Source organism: Meriones unguiculatus, chromosome 4 (genome assembly GCF_030254825.1).
Source record: "Meriones unguiculatus strain TT.TT164.6M chromosome 4, Bangor_MerUng_6.1, whole genome shotgun sequence".
NCBI lineage: Eukaryota > Metazoa > Chordata > Mammalia > Rodentia > Muridae > Meriones > Meriones unguiculatus.
In genome coordinates, this window is record NC_083352.1 from 26,316,414 (window position 1) to 26,334,464 (window position 18,051).

The 18,051-nt window shown below is 39.1% G+C and overlaps 1 protein-coding gene across 1 annotated transcript in view; it reads right to left on the reverse strand.

Annotated features, from left to right (window-relative positions):
- The window catches only part of Tnks (tankyrase), a 161,092-nt gene that overhangs the window by 36,321 nt on the left and 106,720 nt on the right, over positions 1–18,051 (reverse strand). Inside the window, exons 6-12 of the mRNA XM_060381612.1 lie at positions 17,337–17,431; positions 15,572–15,638; positions 14,480–14,666; positions 9,660–9,781; positions 8,173–8,264; positions 7,732–7,810; positions 2,112–2,283 (exon numbers count right to left, since the gene is read on the reverse strand). Of these exons, the coding sequence (XP_060237595.1) occupies positions 2,112–2,283; positions 7,732–7,810; positions 8,173–8,264; positions 9,660–9,781; positions 14,480–14,666; positions 15,572–15,638; positions 17,337–17,431 (814 nt within the window). The remainder of the gene's footprint in view (positions 1–2,111; positions 2,284–7,731; positions 7,811–8,172; positions 8,265–9,659; positions 9,782–14,479; positions 14,667–15,571; positions 15,639–17,336; positions 17,432–18,051) is intronic.

An 18,051-nucleotide genomic window follows, 5' to 3' on the forward strand; every position in this document is an offset into this window, starting at 1 on the left:
TTCAGTAGGTTGTTACTTCTAATTTTGGGAGTTAGGAAGTCAGTGCCTATTTTCCGATCAGTTTTATTCCTCATCTGGGTCAACACTCTAAAAGCTGAAGTGGAATGATTGGCACATAAGAATAAACTGTGGAGGGAAAAAAAAATCCTTATCTGAATTTTCAAGGTTGCAAAATTATTTCTTGAGACTGCTTCCCTCATGCAGCATTAACACACTGATCACTACCATATGCCTTGAAAATTTCTGTGCTTCTCAACTGGGCTGTATTTCTTGGGAGCCCTTAAAAAAGTGGTACATTTACACAATGGAATACTACTCAGCAATTAAAAACAAGGATATCATGAAATTTGTAGGCAAATGGTGGAAACTGGAGAAGATCATCCTGAGTGAGGTATCTCAGAAGCAGGAAGCGACACAGGATACACACTCACAAGTGGATATTAGACATATAGTATAGGATAAGCATGCTAAAACCTGTACACCTAAAGAAACTAATCAAGAAGAAGGACCCTGGGTAAGGTGCTCGAGCAATCTTCATTCAGAAAGGGTTGGATATCAGAAGAGGGAGAAAACAGGGAACAGGACAGGAGCCTATCACAAAGGACCTCTGAAAGACTCTACCAAGCTGGGTATCAAAGCAGATGCTGAGACTAATAGCCACATTTTGGGCAGAGTGCAGGGAATCTTATGAAAGAAGGGGGAGGTAGAAAGACTTGAAGGGGACAGGAGCTTCACAAGGAGGGTAACAGAACCAAAAAATCTGGGCACAGGTCTTTTCTGAGACTGATACTCCAAACAAGAACCATATATGGAGATAACCTGAACAGATGTAGCCCTTGGCAGCTCAGTGTCCAAGAGGGTTCCCTAGTAATGGGAACAGGGACTGTCTCTGACATGAACTCAGGGGCCGGTCTTTAATCACCTCCCCCTGAGGGGGGAGCAGCCTTACCAGGCCACAGAGGAAGACAACCCAGCCAGTCCTGATGACACTTGATAGGCTAGGGTCAGATGGAAGGGGAGGAGGCCTCCCCTATCAGTGGACTGGGAGAGAGGGATAGGAGAAAAAGAGGAAGGAAGGGTGGGATTAGGAAGGGATGAAGGAGGGGGCTACAGCTGGTATACAAAGTGAACAAACTGAAATAAGTAAGCAAGTAAATAAATAAATAATGAATGAATTTGTGTAGTAAATTCTGGTCTCCTAGCATTACTACATCTATACTATCACATAACAACTGTAAGATTTATTGTAAATTACTACCATTTTCTTCCTCATATTCAGATCTTTTAGTAGAGATGTATAGGAAGTTTTTCTGTAGATTTTTGAATAGTTAGATCATGTATCAGATAATCTTAAGAATTTTACTCATGGACAGAGGGCATCATAAGATCTCTGCTGTAATAAAAGGAGGCACTGGGCCTACAGAGCTTAGGCATACTGTAGCCAGATTTCTAGTTTGTACTATTTCCCATGTTCCCATGTTATTCTTTCAGTTTCTGTCTGTCTACAGCAACGGAACCCAGACAAAGGCCAATAGGTGAGAAAGAAAGAACTGAAATTCTTTCCCATCTAATTCCTAACTTTTCACAAGGCTGTTACTTCTAATTTTGGGAGCTAGAAAGTCATTGTCTATTTTACTCTCAGTTTTGTGATCGATATCTGTCAACAAACTAAATGAAATATCTCACACTGTAGTGGGCATAAACTGTGAAATTCACCAAAAGATGATAATTACATTTAAATTAGCAAAAGCAGAATAGTTAAGAATGACAAGAAGTAGTCAGACCACTTACTATACATGTAAGAACAATTAAAGGTCTTTACTATAGAAATTTAACTTTTTCTCCATTTGACAGACTGTATAGCTGCCATAATTTTAGCTTGTGCCCTATTTTCAATTTCAACCAACCAACCAACCTAAAAATGGCATAGACCTCTTCTCCTGACAACTCTTCATGCCATCACAAAACAGACAGGGAGACTATGGCTAAGCCATAAGCAAGGGAAGGTAAAGAACACATTCAGGTCAATAGCCAAAGAAGCTACTTGAAAATGGAAGCACAGTCTGCTTGTGGAGAGGACTGGGGAAGTGGAGGCAGGCCACGTAACTCACCACTCAGAATCTGCTGCACAGCTTCGTTCCCCATCTGCGCTGCTGTGAAGCCTTGCAGGGAGATGATGGAGGGGTCAGAGCCGTAGCTCAGCAGGAGGCGGCAGGTCTGCAGGTGGCCCGCTAAGGCGGCTCTGTGCAGTGCAGTCTGACCAAGGCTGTCGAGTGCATTCATCTGGAAAAGCATTGGGGGTTCGTGTGAAACTGGGCATTCTTTCACACTGTAGCAAATCTGCTCTCAGAGTCTGCTATGAAACTTTTGGAAAATGTAACTGATAGTCAATACCTTTTACTCACTGGTGCTGTACTACAGAAATAGTGAGTCTTGGGAGGAAAAAATCCACAAAACACCCTTGACTTTCCTGAATAACCTTTCTACCACTCCACTCAAAGAAAAAAAAAAAGTCTGCGAGGGCTGGGATTCTTACCCAGTGTTCACTGTTTGTCACACTGGAGATACTCACCAAACACCTCAGAATGAACAGCCCTGATCATGCTCAGACAACAGACATAGATGCAAAAGACTAGCAATGTAGTTCATTACATTTTCTTTTCATTTTAGGGAACGCCTTAAATTCTGGTTGAGTATCCCTAATCAGAAGTGTTTCCAATTTCAAATTCTTTTATGTTTGGGAGTATTCACAAATAAATAATATCTTAGAAAAAGGACATGCATCTAAATACAAACTTAATTTGTTTCGTAAATGATCTGCACACATAAGCTGAAGGCAACTCAGTTTTTGCATGCCTGTGCTGTGCCTGTGGTATATTACATGAGTTTGGGTGTGGAATTTTCTATCTGTGTGATGTTGAGAATTCGAAAGTTTTGATTTTGAAGCACTGGAGATTTACTTTCAGGCCATGGATATACATCTGCAACAGACACCTTAATTATAAACACATTTGACTGAGAACTGCCCTGAGGGTTCAATGTTTCATTTTTAAACCTTTACAACTGTATATAGTAGAAAGTAATCTAGCACTGACTAAAACTTCAGCTTTTGGGTCACATTCATAATTTGTTCAAACCTAACTAGCCTAGTATTTTAGAATGTTCTAGTAAACACCTGTTACTCTAGACAGATCAGAGTCTATTCTCAACTCTACATGCTGCTTTTAGAGATTCCCTCTCCAAGTCCCCCCTAACTAACTCCCTTTCTGAACACATGCCCTGACTCCATACATAAGCACTTACTACACCACTGGGGTAATTTTTCATTAAGTTCAACTAATGTTGAAAATATGGACTGTCTTCTTAAAAGGTCCTAATCATGGAATAATAGCAAAATCTCAGATAGAAGCTCGTTGTTCAAGACATTTTGTACCTCCCACACCAGTTAAAGGTCAGGATGTAAGAGAAATGGTTTCTCTGTTTCCGGTTCTTCATCAGTATTTGTAAAACTGTGGTACTTGTTCACATAAAGGTTTATTTACATTTTTAATGGTTTTCACAAAATTCACCGTGATATGGTTATCATAATTTAATTCAATTTTCCAGCAGGAAAAAAAAAAAGACTTTGTACATAATAACAGAAAAGAAGTGTTGTATTTACTTCTCAATGGAAAACATAAGATGGCAAACTAGAGGTTTTGTGTGAATGTTACTTCATTTTAGAAGAATACACCCAGAAACACAAACATCCTAATTACTCACACTTTTCTGGAAATTAGATGAGACATACTCAATTATACAGCTTTAAAATTACTAACAATGAACTCCAATTTAGCTTGTCAAGTCATGTAAATACAAATATGGTTTGAGAGCTATTCTTCTAAATAGATTTTACCAAGTTAAGCTCTCAAATTAATGGCTCTAGACCCTCAAATAAAGGCAAATCCTTCAGCAAACAAGTGTTATGGGCTGAAGAGAAGGATGTAAAAGTTTTCTGTAAATCTAAGAACAAGCACCTTCACTTCTGGGGTTGAAGGAGATCAACAGAACAAAGAACACCGTGTTTTCTGAGAGGAAGGCTGGTGGAACTGAGTGCTGTGGCAGATGGCCATTCATAACCCCTCACTCATTCACACACTCTGGAAAACTTCATGTCTCAACAACGAGTAAAATTTACAATGTACCAATGATTCTAAGAACTAATTTATAACAGGGATTTTTGAAACTTAGTTTAAAATGTTCCATTTCATAAGGACTGCCTGAAAACATTGGAGTTGGTCATATACTGAAATTTTATATTCTACTTTCTATACATATGAGATATTTACATATTCATTTAAGGGAGTCCTTGTTTTGATATCTTAGAAATTTGATTTTTTACTTTCCACATAACTTTATTTATTGAATAAATTAATATTCATCAATATTCATCAATATGTACATAACCACAAAGATCTTAGAATATTTTATATCCACAAAGTGTAAGACAGCAATGCAATGAAAAAGCATTTATTTTAACAAGTATATATTTTTAAATTAGGAAAGGATATTATAGTCCTTTCCTCAAACTCTAAGAAATATTATCTACCAAAGACTACCCATGAAGTACTTTATCGAGCAATCAAGTTGAAGTAAAAAAGTATGAGTAAATGAGATAAATGAGATAAAGAGAAAATGAGATAAAGAGAAAAGCCTAGAACAATTTGTTGATAGTCTGTTTATACAGCCCACTTGGAGAACTAATGTGTAACAGACCGAGAAAATAGTAAACAGGCTTTCTCCGCTATTTTAAACATTTTCATTAATTTAATTATGTGTATGGAGGGCTATATGCATATAAATGCAGGTGCCTACACAGTATCAGATTCCCTTGGAGCTTGGGGTACGGGCAGTTGTAAGCCACCTGATGTGGGCAATGGCAACTCAGGGCCTCAGGAAGAGTACCGGGCCACCTCTGGGATTACTCTATACTCTATACTCCCTGATTATTCTCAGGGAGGCACGCACAGAAGGAACCTCATAAGTCTGAGGGCCGTCCTGCTCACACAGCAGTTTCTAAGCTGGCGAGGAGTGCGTGGTGAACTCTCCCCCAAACAAATGAGCAACAAAACCACCACCAAACAAAGCAACAGATCTGCCCCGCCTCCGTTCTCTCCCTGAATCCTTTGGTTTCACAGCCCCAAGAACCCCCTAAAATGGTTTGAGACCAAATCCTAACTTCCTCAACCACTACAAATATTTAACATTCAATGTTAAATAGATTATTTTTTACTAAAGTTTGAAACAGCCTCCAAAAAAAGAAAATGCTTCATTTAAGGTTACATACTGAACAGTGCTAACAATTCTTAAGCCACGGATTTATAAGTCATGATAGCCAATTTGATTGTGAACTTAACTGTACTAAGCAAATGACTAAGTAGTTAATAATCAGTAAAGCAAACTTGTAGGTGTGTCTGTGGGCACTTTTCTACAGATGACTAGATTATAAGGGAATGTGTTAATCCACTGATTCAAAATCTGGAGGCTACTAGGAGCTGGAACTGTGGAAAGCCATGGGTTGACAGGAGGAGCAGGTCACTAGGGGTGTGTCCTATGTGCTTGTATCTTGTTAGTGCTCTACTCTGCTTCCTGTGTGGCATGACGGGGCTACTCCAGCACGCTCTCCTGCCACAACAGACTGAACCTCTGAACGCTGAGCAAAATACACTTTTCCTCCCTTGTGTGGTTTCTGTCAAGTACTTGTTCAGAAGGTGCTACTAGATCGTACGAAAATCATGGGTCATTTAAAAACCAAATAGAAATCACGGAAAGAAAATACTAAGCAAAGAAAATATAGTTATTGTTGTTTTGTTTTTGTGGACAGGTTTTCTCTGTGCAGCTCTGGCTGTCCTGGAACTTGCTCTGTAGATCAGGCTGGCCTTGAATTCAGAGACCCTCCTGCCTGTCTCCCGAGTGCTGGGATTAAGGGTGTCCACCACAGCCCAACAACATTTTATTTTTAACTGAGTGTATGTTATGTGTCTCTGTGTGGGAATGTGCACACAAATGCAAGGTACCTATGGAGCCAGAGGCCTCCTGGAGCTGGAGGTAGAGGCAGCTGTGAGCTGCTCAACGTGAGTGCTAAGAATGAACTCAGATCCACTGCAAGAGATGAGCCATCTCTCCAGGCCCCCACCTTTTAATCTTCCAGGGAATTATGATGTAAAGAGGTGAGGTCACAGCTCAGGTGTGACACTTGATTCCAACAGGTTTTATTAGTTGAGGAGATTTCATACACAAGTGGAGCCTATCAAAGAAAAGTATTATTAACTATGTTTACTAAATAGTAATGTATTTGTTTTTAGTGTGATTATTAAATTATACTTTAAGGCTTTCATGGAAAAATCTGATAGGCAAGGTTTTGCAAAAACTACCTAAACACAAAACAGGAAACCTTTGTAAATAGGTTAGAAGGTTATGTTTTAATGTTCTTAAATTATGAAGTTATGATGGGGGCTATGCTGGTTAAGTCATTTCTGCTCACTTGTCAACTTAAAACCAGCATTATCTGGGAAGAAGGAACCTCGGTTAGAAAATTCCTCCATCGGATTGGGCTGTGGGCAAGTCTGTGGGTCACTTTCCTGATTAATGATTTATCTGGCAATGCCCAGACCATTTTGTGTGGTGCTACCCCTGGGCAGGTAAAGTTCTGAGGTGTATTAAAATGCAAGCTGAGGAAGGCACAGAGAGCAAGCCAGTGTGCAGCATTCGTCCACAGCCTCAGCTCCAGTTCCTTCATCCAGTTCCTTCATTACTCCTACACATACAGTAACTTCAAAATGGTGTATGTTTCTGTGAATAGCTGAGTGGCAGAGTACTTGTCTAGCATGTGTGAGACCACAGGTTCAAAACCAAACAACAATCTACACAACCCACCTTCCACTAAATAATGTATATTTCCATGTTTTAAAACAATGCCTTATTTTTATTATGTGCATGGGTATATATCTGTGTGGGTATATGCCATGTGTGTGCTGGCACCCAGAGAGGGTGCTGGATCCCCATTATCTGGAGTTACAGGTAGTTTTGGGCCACTTGATGTAGATGCTGAGTACTGATCTCAGGTCCTCTCCAACAGCACAAAGCATCCTGCCCTCTTTACCTGGTTTCCTGGTTTTGACAGGAAGTGTTCCTCAACCACGCTCATGTTGGGGGTGTGGTTCTCTGACAATGGTACCACTATGAGAGGTTTTGAGAAAGTCAGAAGATGGGATGTGATTGGATGGCAAGGCTCCTTTAAGACGCCCTATTCCTGGTCTTATCCTACTTTCTGTTTCCTGTCTTTGACAAGTAACCAGCACTCCTGTGTGGCATGCTTCCACTCTCATGGCTTTCTACCCAAGTGCATAGGGCCAAGTGACCACTAACTAACCAAACCTCCTCAGATCATGAGCAAATTCATTTTTGAGCCCTTTCTGCCAGGTGTCTGATTGCAGTGATGTGAAAAGTAACTAGAACAAATGTAGAGGAGCCGAGCTGCATTTCAAGACAGCAGTCAGCTGCCTACTGCTTTCTAGGAGACTACGAGGAAAGGACAAAGAAATAACTGTGGGAGGAAAAAAATGAAACCAACTTCAGAGAACCTATGACTTTAAACATGAAATTCACAAACTGTCCTTTCTGAAGAGGGTGAGCTTCCTGGGGACTCAAGTTCTGAGGCAGCAGGCTGCCTTGTGCTGCCTTAGGGCTTACCTTTGCTCCATGCTTATGCAGAACTTCCATGACGTCATTGTGAGCTCTTTCAGCTGCGACATGTAAAGGGGTCATGAAACTATGGGAAGGAGAAAAGGAAAGAGAATTTTGTGACTTTTACTCTAACAACTCTCCCGTAGCTAATGGTTGTTGACAGATGGGTTCTTTTCTTTAGTGGTGTCATCAGGCTGTTGCATATGCTCATCCAAGCCACCCTAATTAAACTTAGTGAGTCACCGAAAACCAAGACGAGGCAAACACGATAACAGCAAGACATGAAACTAGGAAGGGGACCTGTAGGGAAGAGGTGCACACTGGAAGGGGTGGAGTGGGCAATGGTGAGAGGGGGAGGAGTGGGCAATGTGGGTGTGTGTGGCTGAATTACATTACATGTACTAAATAATCAAATGAAGAAGGAAAAGCGTTCTTGTAACTACTTACTCCTTGTTTTTTTCGTTGACATTGGCTCCTTTCCTAAGTAACAGTTCTGCTACCTGCTTTCGTTTGGGATGCAAGGAGGCCACAGCACAGTGCTATAACACAAACAAAATTCAGTTTAAGAAGAACGAAATTCTACTTAAACGTGAACTCCTGAATAAATCAGCAGCTGGAGCTATTTGGGACAGTGTAATGCCAAAATGCATCAGGGCATAATGATTCATATTCTTTTTCAACACATTGGGAGTGCAAACCAAGTGAAACTGTATTCTCAATTAGGCATTAGTAGACTTCATTTCTTTTCCTTCAGCCAATAAATACTAAACATACATTTCATTGAAGGCATTGGAACACTGAATTTTCAAAGCTATGGAACTCTGTATAGAATCACTCAAGCCATCTCTAGTCTGTCGGCTACAGAAGTCAGTGTTTCTTGGTTATTCCACTGACACACAGGCAGAACTCATGAGGATCAACTGATTTACTCAGGATTGGTGAGGACATGTCACCTTGAAACAGTTTAAAGGAACTGATATTCTCAGAGACCTTATGTTTTAGCCTCGTACTTATATAAGTTATATTTTGCTCCATCTTACATAGATGACTAAATAGTTTGAAAAATAAAACTAATCACAACTGAACAAATGAAATACCCAAAGCAGCAGGTCAAGATTCTTATGGAGCTGGGGATCACACTCTGTGTTTCTGGACCTCCGGGCCTAGCATGTTGTAGACTAAAGTTATTTGATCTGGGCTTGATGGTTTTAAATTTCATTGGCCCACTTCAGTTTGGTTAATCTTTTAATGGTGTTTTCAGCAGAATGGGCTAAATGACCTTTCTGAGCCACAAAGGTTGAAGAAAGTTAAATGAAGTATATTTAACAGTCTATGATATAAGAACCATGTATGCTTAAGTTCTGAAGTTAGGGGCAGACACTAACCAGCTCAACATTTATGCCTTAACGTGCTTAATGACACAAAATAAGTGAGAGTACTGAGAGAGTACCAGGTGGAAAGAAAGAGAGCTTTAAAGGTAATTTATACAGTCAGGACCTGAAAGTTCATTTTTAACATTTCCTCACATGAACATATTCTGTTATTTGAATGCAATTATTCCAAGGCATAATGCAAATATCCATGAAACCATATTTTCTACAGAAAACAGATACAATATTTATCTAGTAAGCACACCCCAAAGAGAAGATTCTATCATATCACACTTTGCATTATAATGAAAGCACTGAGCACAAAAGTAATTTGTCACAATAAGCTTGGGTGAACACGGAGATAAAATGGGTCTAAATCATGGTTGAGGAAATATCTAGTCCCTCACTCACAAAGAACCATGACCAAAATGAAGTTAAAAATCAGTGCAACCAACATTAAAATGCAAATTGCTGGCATTTCAAAGAGCTTCTGAAATGAAAAGCATTATTTAATCTTGCACCACTATTACGACCCCAGGGAATATCTGGGTGACATCATCTTACCAGTGCTGTTTCGTGAGACTGTGGCTGCTTGAAGTTAATAATTTCCAAAGCAAGAGTTTTTTTAACTTTGGCCAGGTCTGCTTCTCTGGCGGCTTGTAGTAAAGAGTGGCCTTTAAATTCATCTGCCAATGAAACAATAGTTGACATGTGGTTTTATAAGTTATAATCAACTCCGGAAGGTATGATGTGCAACCTGTAGTCCCAGCACTTGGAGGGCTGAGGTAGGAAGAGCGCCAAGTAGAGGCTAGACTGGCCTACAAAGTGAGTCTGAAGCCAGCTTGTGTGAGATTGTCTCAAAAAAATATTTTAAGCAGAAAAATTATTGACTTTGCATGCATCTCTATCTTATCTAAAATAATAATATAAAGTTGTGACTACATAAAGAATACAGGTACAGGTTAAGAAAAAGGTTTGAAATATAAATACTCTTAAATGAGACTTTCATACTCTCAGAATTGATGGCAAGTTACACAGAAACGCACTTACAAAAGCAGTTATCTAAATGTTCACCAAAAGAAAAGCAGCTAAGCCATCAGTGAACATACCCGGAGCACTCTACAACTCTAAAACAACACACAGATCTCTGTACACTGTTAAGGAGGAAAGACAGGCGCTCCCATGTTTTACACTGTTCTGTTCTTCCTGTTCCTGCTGCCATCGGAATTAAATTTAAGTCATGGAACAGAAAACAATGCTTAGAGAAAAAGTAAAAATAATAACAACACCTAACAGAATTGAAATGTTTGGGAACTGCCAGAATAATTACCTAAGAATGATTTTAATTTTAATTTTCTATTTTATAAACTTGGTTTTATTTTATACATTTTTATTGACCAAGAGTTGAAAATTGTTCTAAAAACATGCAAATGAAGTAAGACTAATACATAACCAATTTAACTGTTCTAACATTTGGACTTTTGTACCTGCATGGTACTGTGCTGTTACTTCTTTCCTGTGAGGACCTCACCACATTCCCTTCTCTCTAAAGACAGAGAAAGGGATGCAGACAGCATTGAAGGCCTCAGCTGGGACACTCTGCACATGCCTCCCTATAACCCATTACTGAGTACTTTCGGTTAGGATCACAGCACTTGTATCTAGTCTGGCACCACTGTCATATCTATTCATCCACTGCAACTTTATCACTTAGCATAGAGTTGGAGTTGGGCACATAGTAGGTTCTCAATAAACATTTGTTATCAGTTCAATATTTGTACACTATGCTGTGGTTACTTCAGGAAATGAACCATTTCTACATGACCTTTTTATTTAAAATTCTTTAAGTGTGTGTCTGTGTGAGTGTGTGTGTGTGTGTGTATGTAAGAGAGAGATGTGTGTGCACAGCTGTGTATAGATGTCAGAGGAGAACTTTTAGGAATTTGGTTTGTTTTTGTTTTTGTCTACAGTGGGTCTAGGGAATCAAACTCATATCATCAGGTTTGTATGGGAAGTGCTTTTACTGGCTGAGCCATCTTGGAGCCCCATTTCATGATTCTTTTAACTGTTAATTTCTCAATGTGTAATACTAAAACTTCTGGAACAATACACAAGATTAACTGAGATAATAAGGTAAACCAGTGACAAAATTCGATATTTTGATTTAATGCTACAAGCAGGGGCTAATAAAGTCAGGGAATTATAGCAGGCACATGTAAAGAGCAGGCTCCTGATGACTACAAGGGGCAGGTGATTCAGAAGTGGGAGTAAGCAAACTGCAGAGCTTTGCTGAAGTGAGCACTTCAGAGAAATTTAAGCTGAAGGCAAGTGACACTGTCTTTAGTGACAAACACTCTATAAACACCAACATGATAAAGGCAGTTTGGTTTTTCTTTCTATTGTATAGGAAGGAATGGTGGCTTGGAAGAAAACCGAGCAAACTTATGGAAAATAAATAGCGAAACTGGAGTCCTAAGGACAGAAGAACTAAGACACAGTAATACAATTAAATAGCATACTATTTCCTATACAAAATATTCCTTATCTGTGCTCTTAGAAGATTTTTTCTGACCAGATTGATTTTAAAAATGAAAATATTTCATTGAGGAATAGTTATGATTAAAAAGCAACAACCCTGGAAATTGAATGTCTATTAACTAAGAAAATATTATAAAAATTTAAATACAAAAGGCTAAACAAGAATTAGCTAATTAATTAGCTAGCTAACTAACTTGATTTTTCAAAGCAGGGTTTCTCTGTATACCTTTGGCTGTCTGGGAACTCATGTTGTAGACCAAGCTGGCCTCGAACTCAGAGACCCATGTTTGCTTCTTGAGAGCTGGGATTAAAGCTGTGTGCCAGCACCACATAGCAAGAATTTATTTTTAAAGTTTTATCTTTATTAATTTTATTTATGTGTGTCTGTGTGTGGGTATGTGTACTTGTGTGGGGTGCTCAGGGAGACAATGGATCCCTGCAGCTGGAGTTATAGGTGGTTATGAGCCAATCCACAACAGCTGTGACCAGTCCCACAAGAGTGCTCGAATCAGGTCCGCTTAACTGCTTGGCCATCTCACCAGTCCTCGGTGTTTTTTTAGACCCTCAAAGACATTATACACCTTAAAAGACACTAAACAACACATAAAAGTATGAAACCTGACAATTTTCATATTCTAAAAGCTTACTTTTCTAAAAGCATTTTAAATGAGACTCAGATGACCTCATTTATTGGTTTTATAAAAAGAATAAAATCAGGAAGGGGACAAGTACGCAGAATGATGCAGCTGTAGTAACAGCACGGTGTGAGCACTATTTCTGTTTCCTGTATAATCTTCTTCTTTGGGGTGTGTACTGCATATGTACCTAGGTATGCATGGAGGCCAGATGAAGGGTCCTGACCCTCTGCGGGCCTCTCTGAACTCGGAGCTGGAGCCCACAGTAGTCCTTCCCACACCTAGGCGGGCAGGCAACAGGCCGCAGTCTGGCCTGTCTCCTTCCCTCACAGCCTGGGCATTACAGGCTCATGTAAAACATGTAAAGCAAATGGTTAGGTGAGCACTGGGACCAAAATCCAGTTTCTTGTGGATGCACCACAAGCACTCCTAAACACTGAGCCATTTCTCAAGCCTTCTGTATAATTGTCTTTAAAAAAAATCATACTTGAAGGCCAATTACAAAGCAGAAATCCTAACACTGAAAAGTATAGCTAGAGAAGACCCTTAACCTTAAATCCTTCCCTCCCCATAAATCTTGGTAGAATCTTATTTAATAAAAATTCCTAGTAAGAAAATTGAACACAGCTAAGAAACTGCTCCCTATAAAAAAAAGCTACACAATTTAGGTAAATAGAATAAAACAATTCTACAATAGAATAAAACAACCTAATAAAATAATGTCATGACTTCTAATAAGACTCCTAATTTATAAAATGTTGAGTTGAATAAAGGGACAATGACAGGGATAAATATGACCATTATATAAAATTTAAAAAGGAAACTAGAAAACAGTATATATCTTTTGAGTAGAGTCATATTAACTGGTTGAAGTTTATGGACATAGAGCATATACAATATTACACTAGGCTTCGGTCAGACAGGGAGAAAAACTAATCTAATCTAATCCAATCCAACTACATGAATACAATACATTTCATTTCCACATGTGATGAAACTTTTAGGGAATCTGCTCTTTCCATAAAAATTAGCTTGGAAGCTATTTCAAGATAAATGCTGTGAGCATTATTTTGAACATTCTTTTCCATGAGGTAACAGTAAAGATTTTCTCATGTGGTTTCTGATTATTAGACTCCCACATGTAAGATTGAAGGCAGACCACTGGCAAGTTAAAGTCAGGTGGGAGCTACCTAGCTTACCTTACATCTGAAACGCCCACATGGAGAATTGCATGTGTGTCAGTATTGCATGTAACACTACACACAATGTGAAAACCTGAATGAGAACCAAACAGAGAAGGGACTTAAGGCAAAAGCCAAGAAAATCTAGTTAATGTGGCCTTCAGTTAATAATGTGTCGATATTGGGTTATTAACTGTGAGAAATGTATCACACTAATATAAACGATCAGTAATAACAAAACCTAGATATGCTGTAGATGAGAATCTCTATGCTATCTATATAAACTTTCTGTAAATCTAAACCTACTTGCAGTCTCTCTCTCTCTCTCTATATATATATACATACACACACACATATATACACATGCACATATATTTGTGATGTATTTATGAAAATTATGACCATCAAATCATCTCACATATAAATTAAAACATGACTGTGCAACTTTTTGAAGACAAATAGTTAATGTTCAGCTTCTCCTTTTACTACCAGCTGCACAAGAACAGGAGTCCTGGGAGTGCAGAGCCTTTTGCTTTGATCTGTATACGCTGTACTTCTACTGTCTGTCACACAGGAAAACACTCAGTAAATGATTGTTGATGACCTCAAGCCCTTAGCTGTCAAATAAACAAACACACAAAAAGAAAAAACAAACAAGCAACCCACCAAAACCCAAATTCAGAGAACAAAACAGCAAAAAACTAGGAGCCTTGACAAATGAATTAGAATTGGACTTTAAAAAAACATGTGTGCATGTTTGTATGTTTGTATGTATGCGCACAGTATATACAGCGCATGTCGTACTGATGTGTATGTATAGCTTCTGTGTGTTAAAGGCTCTTGTGGTATTAATACATGAAGAAAAGCATACGACTACACGTATGTACAAGTATGTACAAGTATGAGAAGCTTGTACACACATGTGAGAAGGGAGGACCCCATTGAGTCAGACAACAGTCTGAGCAAGGAAGCGGAATCAAGACACTCCCACTATGGCTAGCTGCGTTGCATTTAGGATACAAATACTTACAAGTCAGTCTTTCCCGGAGCTCAGGGGTTGGAGCCATATCGACAGCGCTTTTGCCATGGCAGTTGACCAAGGTGGGGTCAGCACCATGGCTCAATAACAAAGAACAGACTTCTACACGGTTCTTAGAGGCAGCTTCATGGAGTGGCGTGAACTGCCACAGATCCATGGCGTTAACACAAGCTCCGTGCTGAATCAGGAGAATGGCAGACATTAGTAATCATGCCCTCAAGGGAAGGCAAACCCAGAAAACGAATTTCACTGAAAATTTCAGCTATACATTTCGGAATGTAACAGTTTTACATTAGCTTTTAAAAAATAGTTCAAAAAATGTTCAAAACACCAAAAACTAAAGGGAGAAAAAAAGCCTCTTCCAAGTAGGAATAGGGAAGGAAAAGGGCTCTTCCTGATAGAGAAAAGGGAATTAACAGCAGCTGAAACTCAGAGCTCTCTGACCGCAATTGGCCTGCCCGTGCAGAGCAGCAACACCTGAATTCCAAACAGTGATGGGTGAGTTCTGCTGCTGTAGCATGGCACAGCACAGCTGGCTCTAACCTTAGACTTTTCTTGTTGATTGTTTGCTTGAGTTTTGTATAAATTTGTTGTTGTTGTTTTCCCCTTCAAAACAGGAATAACTTAAATATTCAAGGTCCTTTCACAGGAATTCTTTTTTCCCCAATAACAGGAATAATTCATTATCAGTGATCCTTTCATGAGAGAAAAATGAGCCCAACTTCTAGCACAAAACAATTACAACCAGGATATAAAGCATTAAGGCAATGGTGTTTAAATTACAAGAGGTATTAGTCATTCATTATGTGGAGGATGTTCTCTTCTCTTGATCATCTAAATAATGTTTAGCTGAACGTTCAGTTTTCATAATAAATAAACTAAAAAAATTCATATATAAAAAGTTTGAGTTAAATGTTCAAAGTTTCTATGCAATGGAAATATTTGTATATATTATCTTACTGTCTTAAAAATAAAATATGATTTAAATACCAAAAACTATTATTTAAAAAATGCACAAAGTATAAATAAGTTAAAAACACAAAAACCAAGCCAATACGATTCAATATTTTGTATTTCTCTTACCTTTAACAGCAGTTCTGTGACCTCATAGTGTCCATATGAGCATGCATTATGAAGAGGTACAAGTCCGCTGAACAAAAAGAAAATGAAATTTCAAACACAGCCATATGGTTGTGAATTGCTAAAAACTTACTAAGTTCAATTTTTTTAAAAGCATTTTAAGACTTTATGAAAAGAACTCAAAAGTACAGCTCGTGTCTATACCTTTAGCAGTTTTCTTTATACATGAGCCATGGAAATAATAAAAAACTATCCATGAGAAGAAGAATTAAAAGAAAGACCAACATAGTAATAAACAAGTAGTAATATGTGTAACAGATATGCCAACTGGCAGGAAACCGAGCTAGTCCTATTTTAATCCACTTTTGTGATACTGTCCAGTATAAGAATTAAATGTACTATAACTTTCCCATCAGAATGCCCTTCCCAAGCGAGGTTAAAAGCCATCCTTTTCTGCTGTGTGCTTCTCTTGATGACTGACCATTATACACCCATCTGTTCTTAGACACACATGAGAAAACAGGTGTACAAGGGCACCAGGCCCAGGAGGTGACACGCCATTCACAGGAGGCAAGAGACAGCATGGAAGGGGGCAGATTTGAAATGGATAGATTCTCTTTCTCGTAATTATCTCAAGTATGGAGTTCATTTCTGTGCTTCCTGACATGAATGTGAGCTGAAAGAAAGAAATCTTCCCCTAGGGTATTGCTTCTTTATGCTGTCAATCACAGATTTCTAACCTAATCTGCCTCACCTGGGTAGGTCAATTATTCTTGTGATCTTAAGGCCAGATAACAAGAAATGTCAGCTTTCATGTGGGACCGTGATCATTAGAAACTAGAAAGACATCGGTAAGCTGCCGATATTTATCAACTCACAATGACATACATTTTTGTTTGCGATCTATTCTATTCCTTCCTGTACTGATATTTATAAGGATCATCTAGACTGAATTATCTTAAGTACATTTTAAAAAAATGTCTAAATTAAAAAGTTGTTTACTCATTACGATAGTTTTTTTAATACAAGGAGATTCTCTTAATAGCTACTACACTAGATTACCCCAATTTTCAGTACTTTTAGACCTTTCTGAAATGAAATTTAAGAGATGAAAGTGGGTTTAACTGGGAAAAATAATTTCAAATAGAATTGCGATAAAATTAAATTGGTGCAACAGATGATTATGAGAAATCTATAGCAGGTACATTAAATAAGATCTGAGGTCAAACCTGGGACCATTATTCTTAAATTTATATTAATTGTGTATGGGTGTTTTGCCTACATGAATGTCTATATTGCATGTTTTTGTACCTGGTGTCTTTAGAGGCCAGAAGAAGGCACTGAATCCTGTGAAATGAGTTGGAGATAGTGTGTGTGAGCTCCCATGTGGGGTGCTAGGAATCAAACCCTAGGCTTCTGGAATCAAAGCCAGTGCTCTGAACCACTGGGCCATCTCTCCAGCCCCATGTGAACATTCTTAATGAATGGGTTATATGACTTCCTTTGGAGCTAAAACCTTCAGGCTATCAGACGACGAAAATAGCATAATAGCTGTTTGTGGTGGTGCACGGCTATGATCCCGGCACTCGGGAAGTAGAGGCAGCCAGATCTCTGTGAGTTTGAAGCCAGCCTGGTCTACAAAGCAAGTCCAGGATAGCCAAGGCTACACAGAGAGACGCTGTCTCACTCCCCCCCCCCCCCCCCGCAAAGAAAATGACATAATTATCCACCCATGGATTCTTTAAATGGCGACACAGGCTGCACCTACCCTTTGTCTTTCGCGTGAACGTCAGCACCGTGCTGCAGAAGCAGCTGAACTATCCGAACTCTGTTGTAGCCTGCTGCCAGGTGTAATGGAGTAGACTGAAAAGACAAAGAAAAGCTCATCATTTCTTCAGGTTAAAAAATATATATACATAGCTTTTGGTCTTCACTCAGCTTATAACTACATGAGGGACAATTCTCTTTCCTGGAAAGAGAAGTCTATTTCCAGCATCACTGCGATGGTTTGATTCAGGTTTGTCCAAATCAAACAGAATTCATGTAACTAACGTCAGAGTGTTCAGGTGTCAGGGCCTGCTGTTCTCCAGGAAGAGTTAAGGCTCATGAGGCACTGGGTTGACACTGCAAAAGGGAGCTTCTTTCTGCAAAGCAAGTCCTGCTTAACTCCCTCTCTTGCTTCTCTCCCCAGGTAATTTTTCCTCCCAGTCTCCCTCCCTTCTCAGACACAGACACACAAACATACACTCACTCACTCCTGCTGTGATAGAGCAAGGGGCCTTTGCCAGATGCTGGCATCATACAATGTGGACCTTCCAACCACAAGAATTATAAACCAAGCACACTTCTCTTTATATGAAACTCAGCAGCAGCTTATAGCAGCACAGAACTGGCTAACAGACTCCATCTAAGTCCCTTATTGGTCCTCAAGGCCTTTCTTTGATTATTAAGCTCTACCTACTATGTTGCTTCTTCTCTCTTCC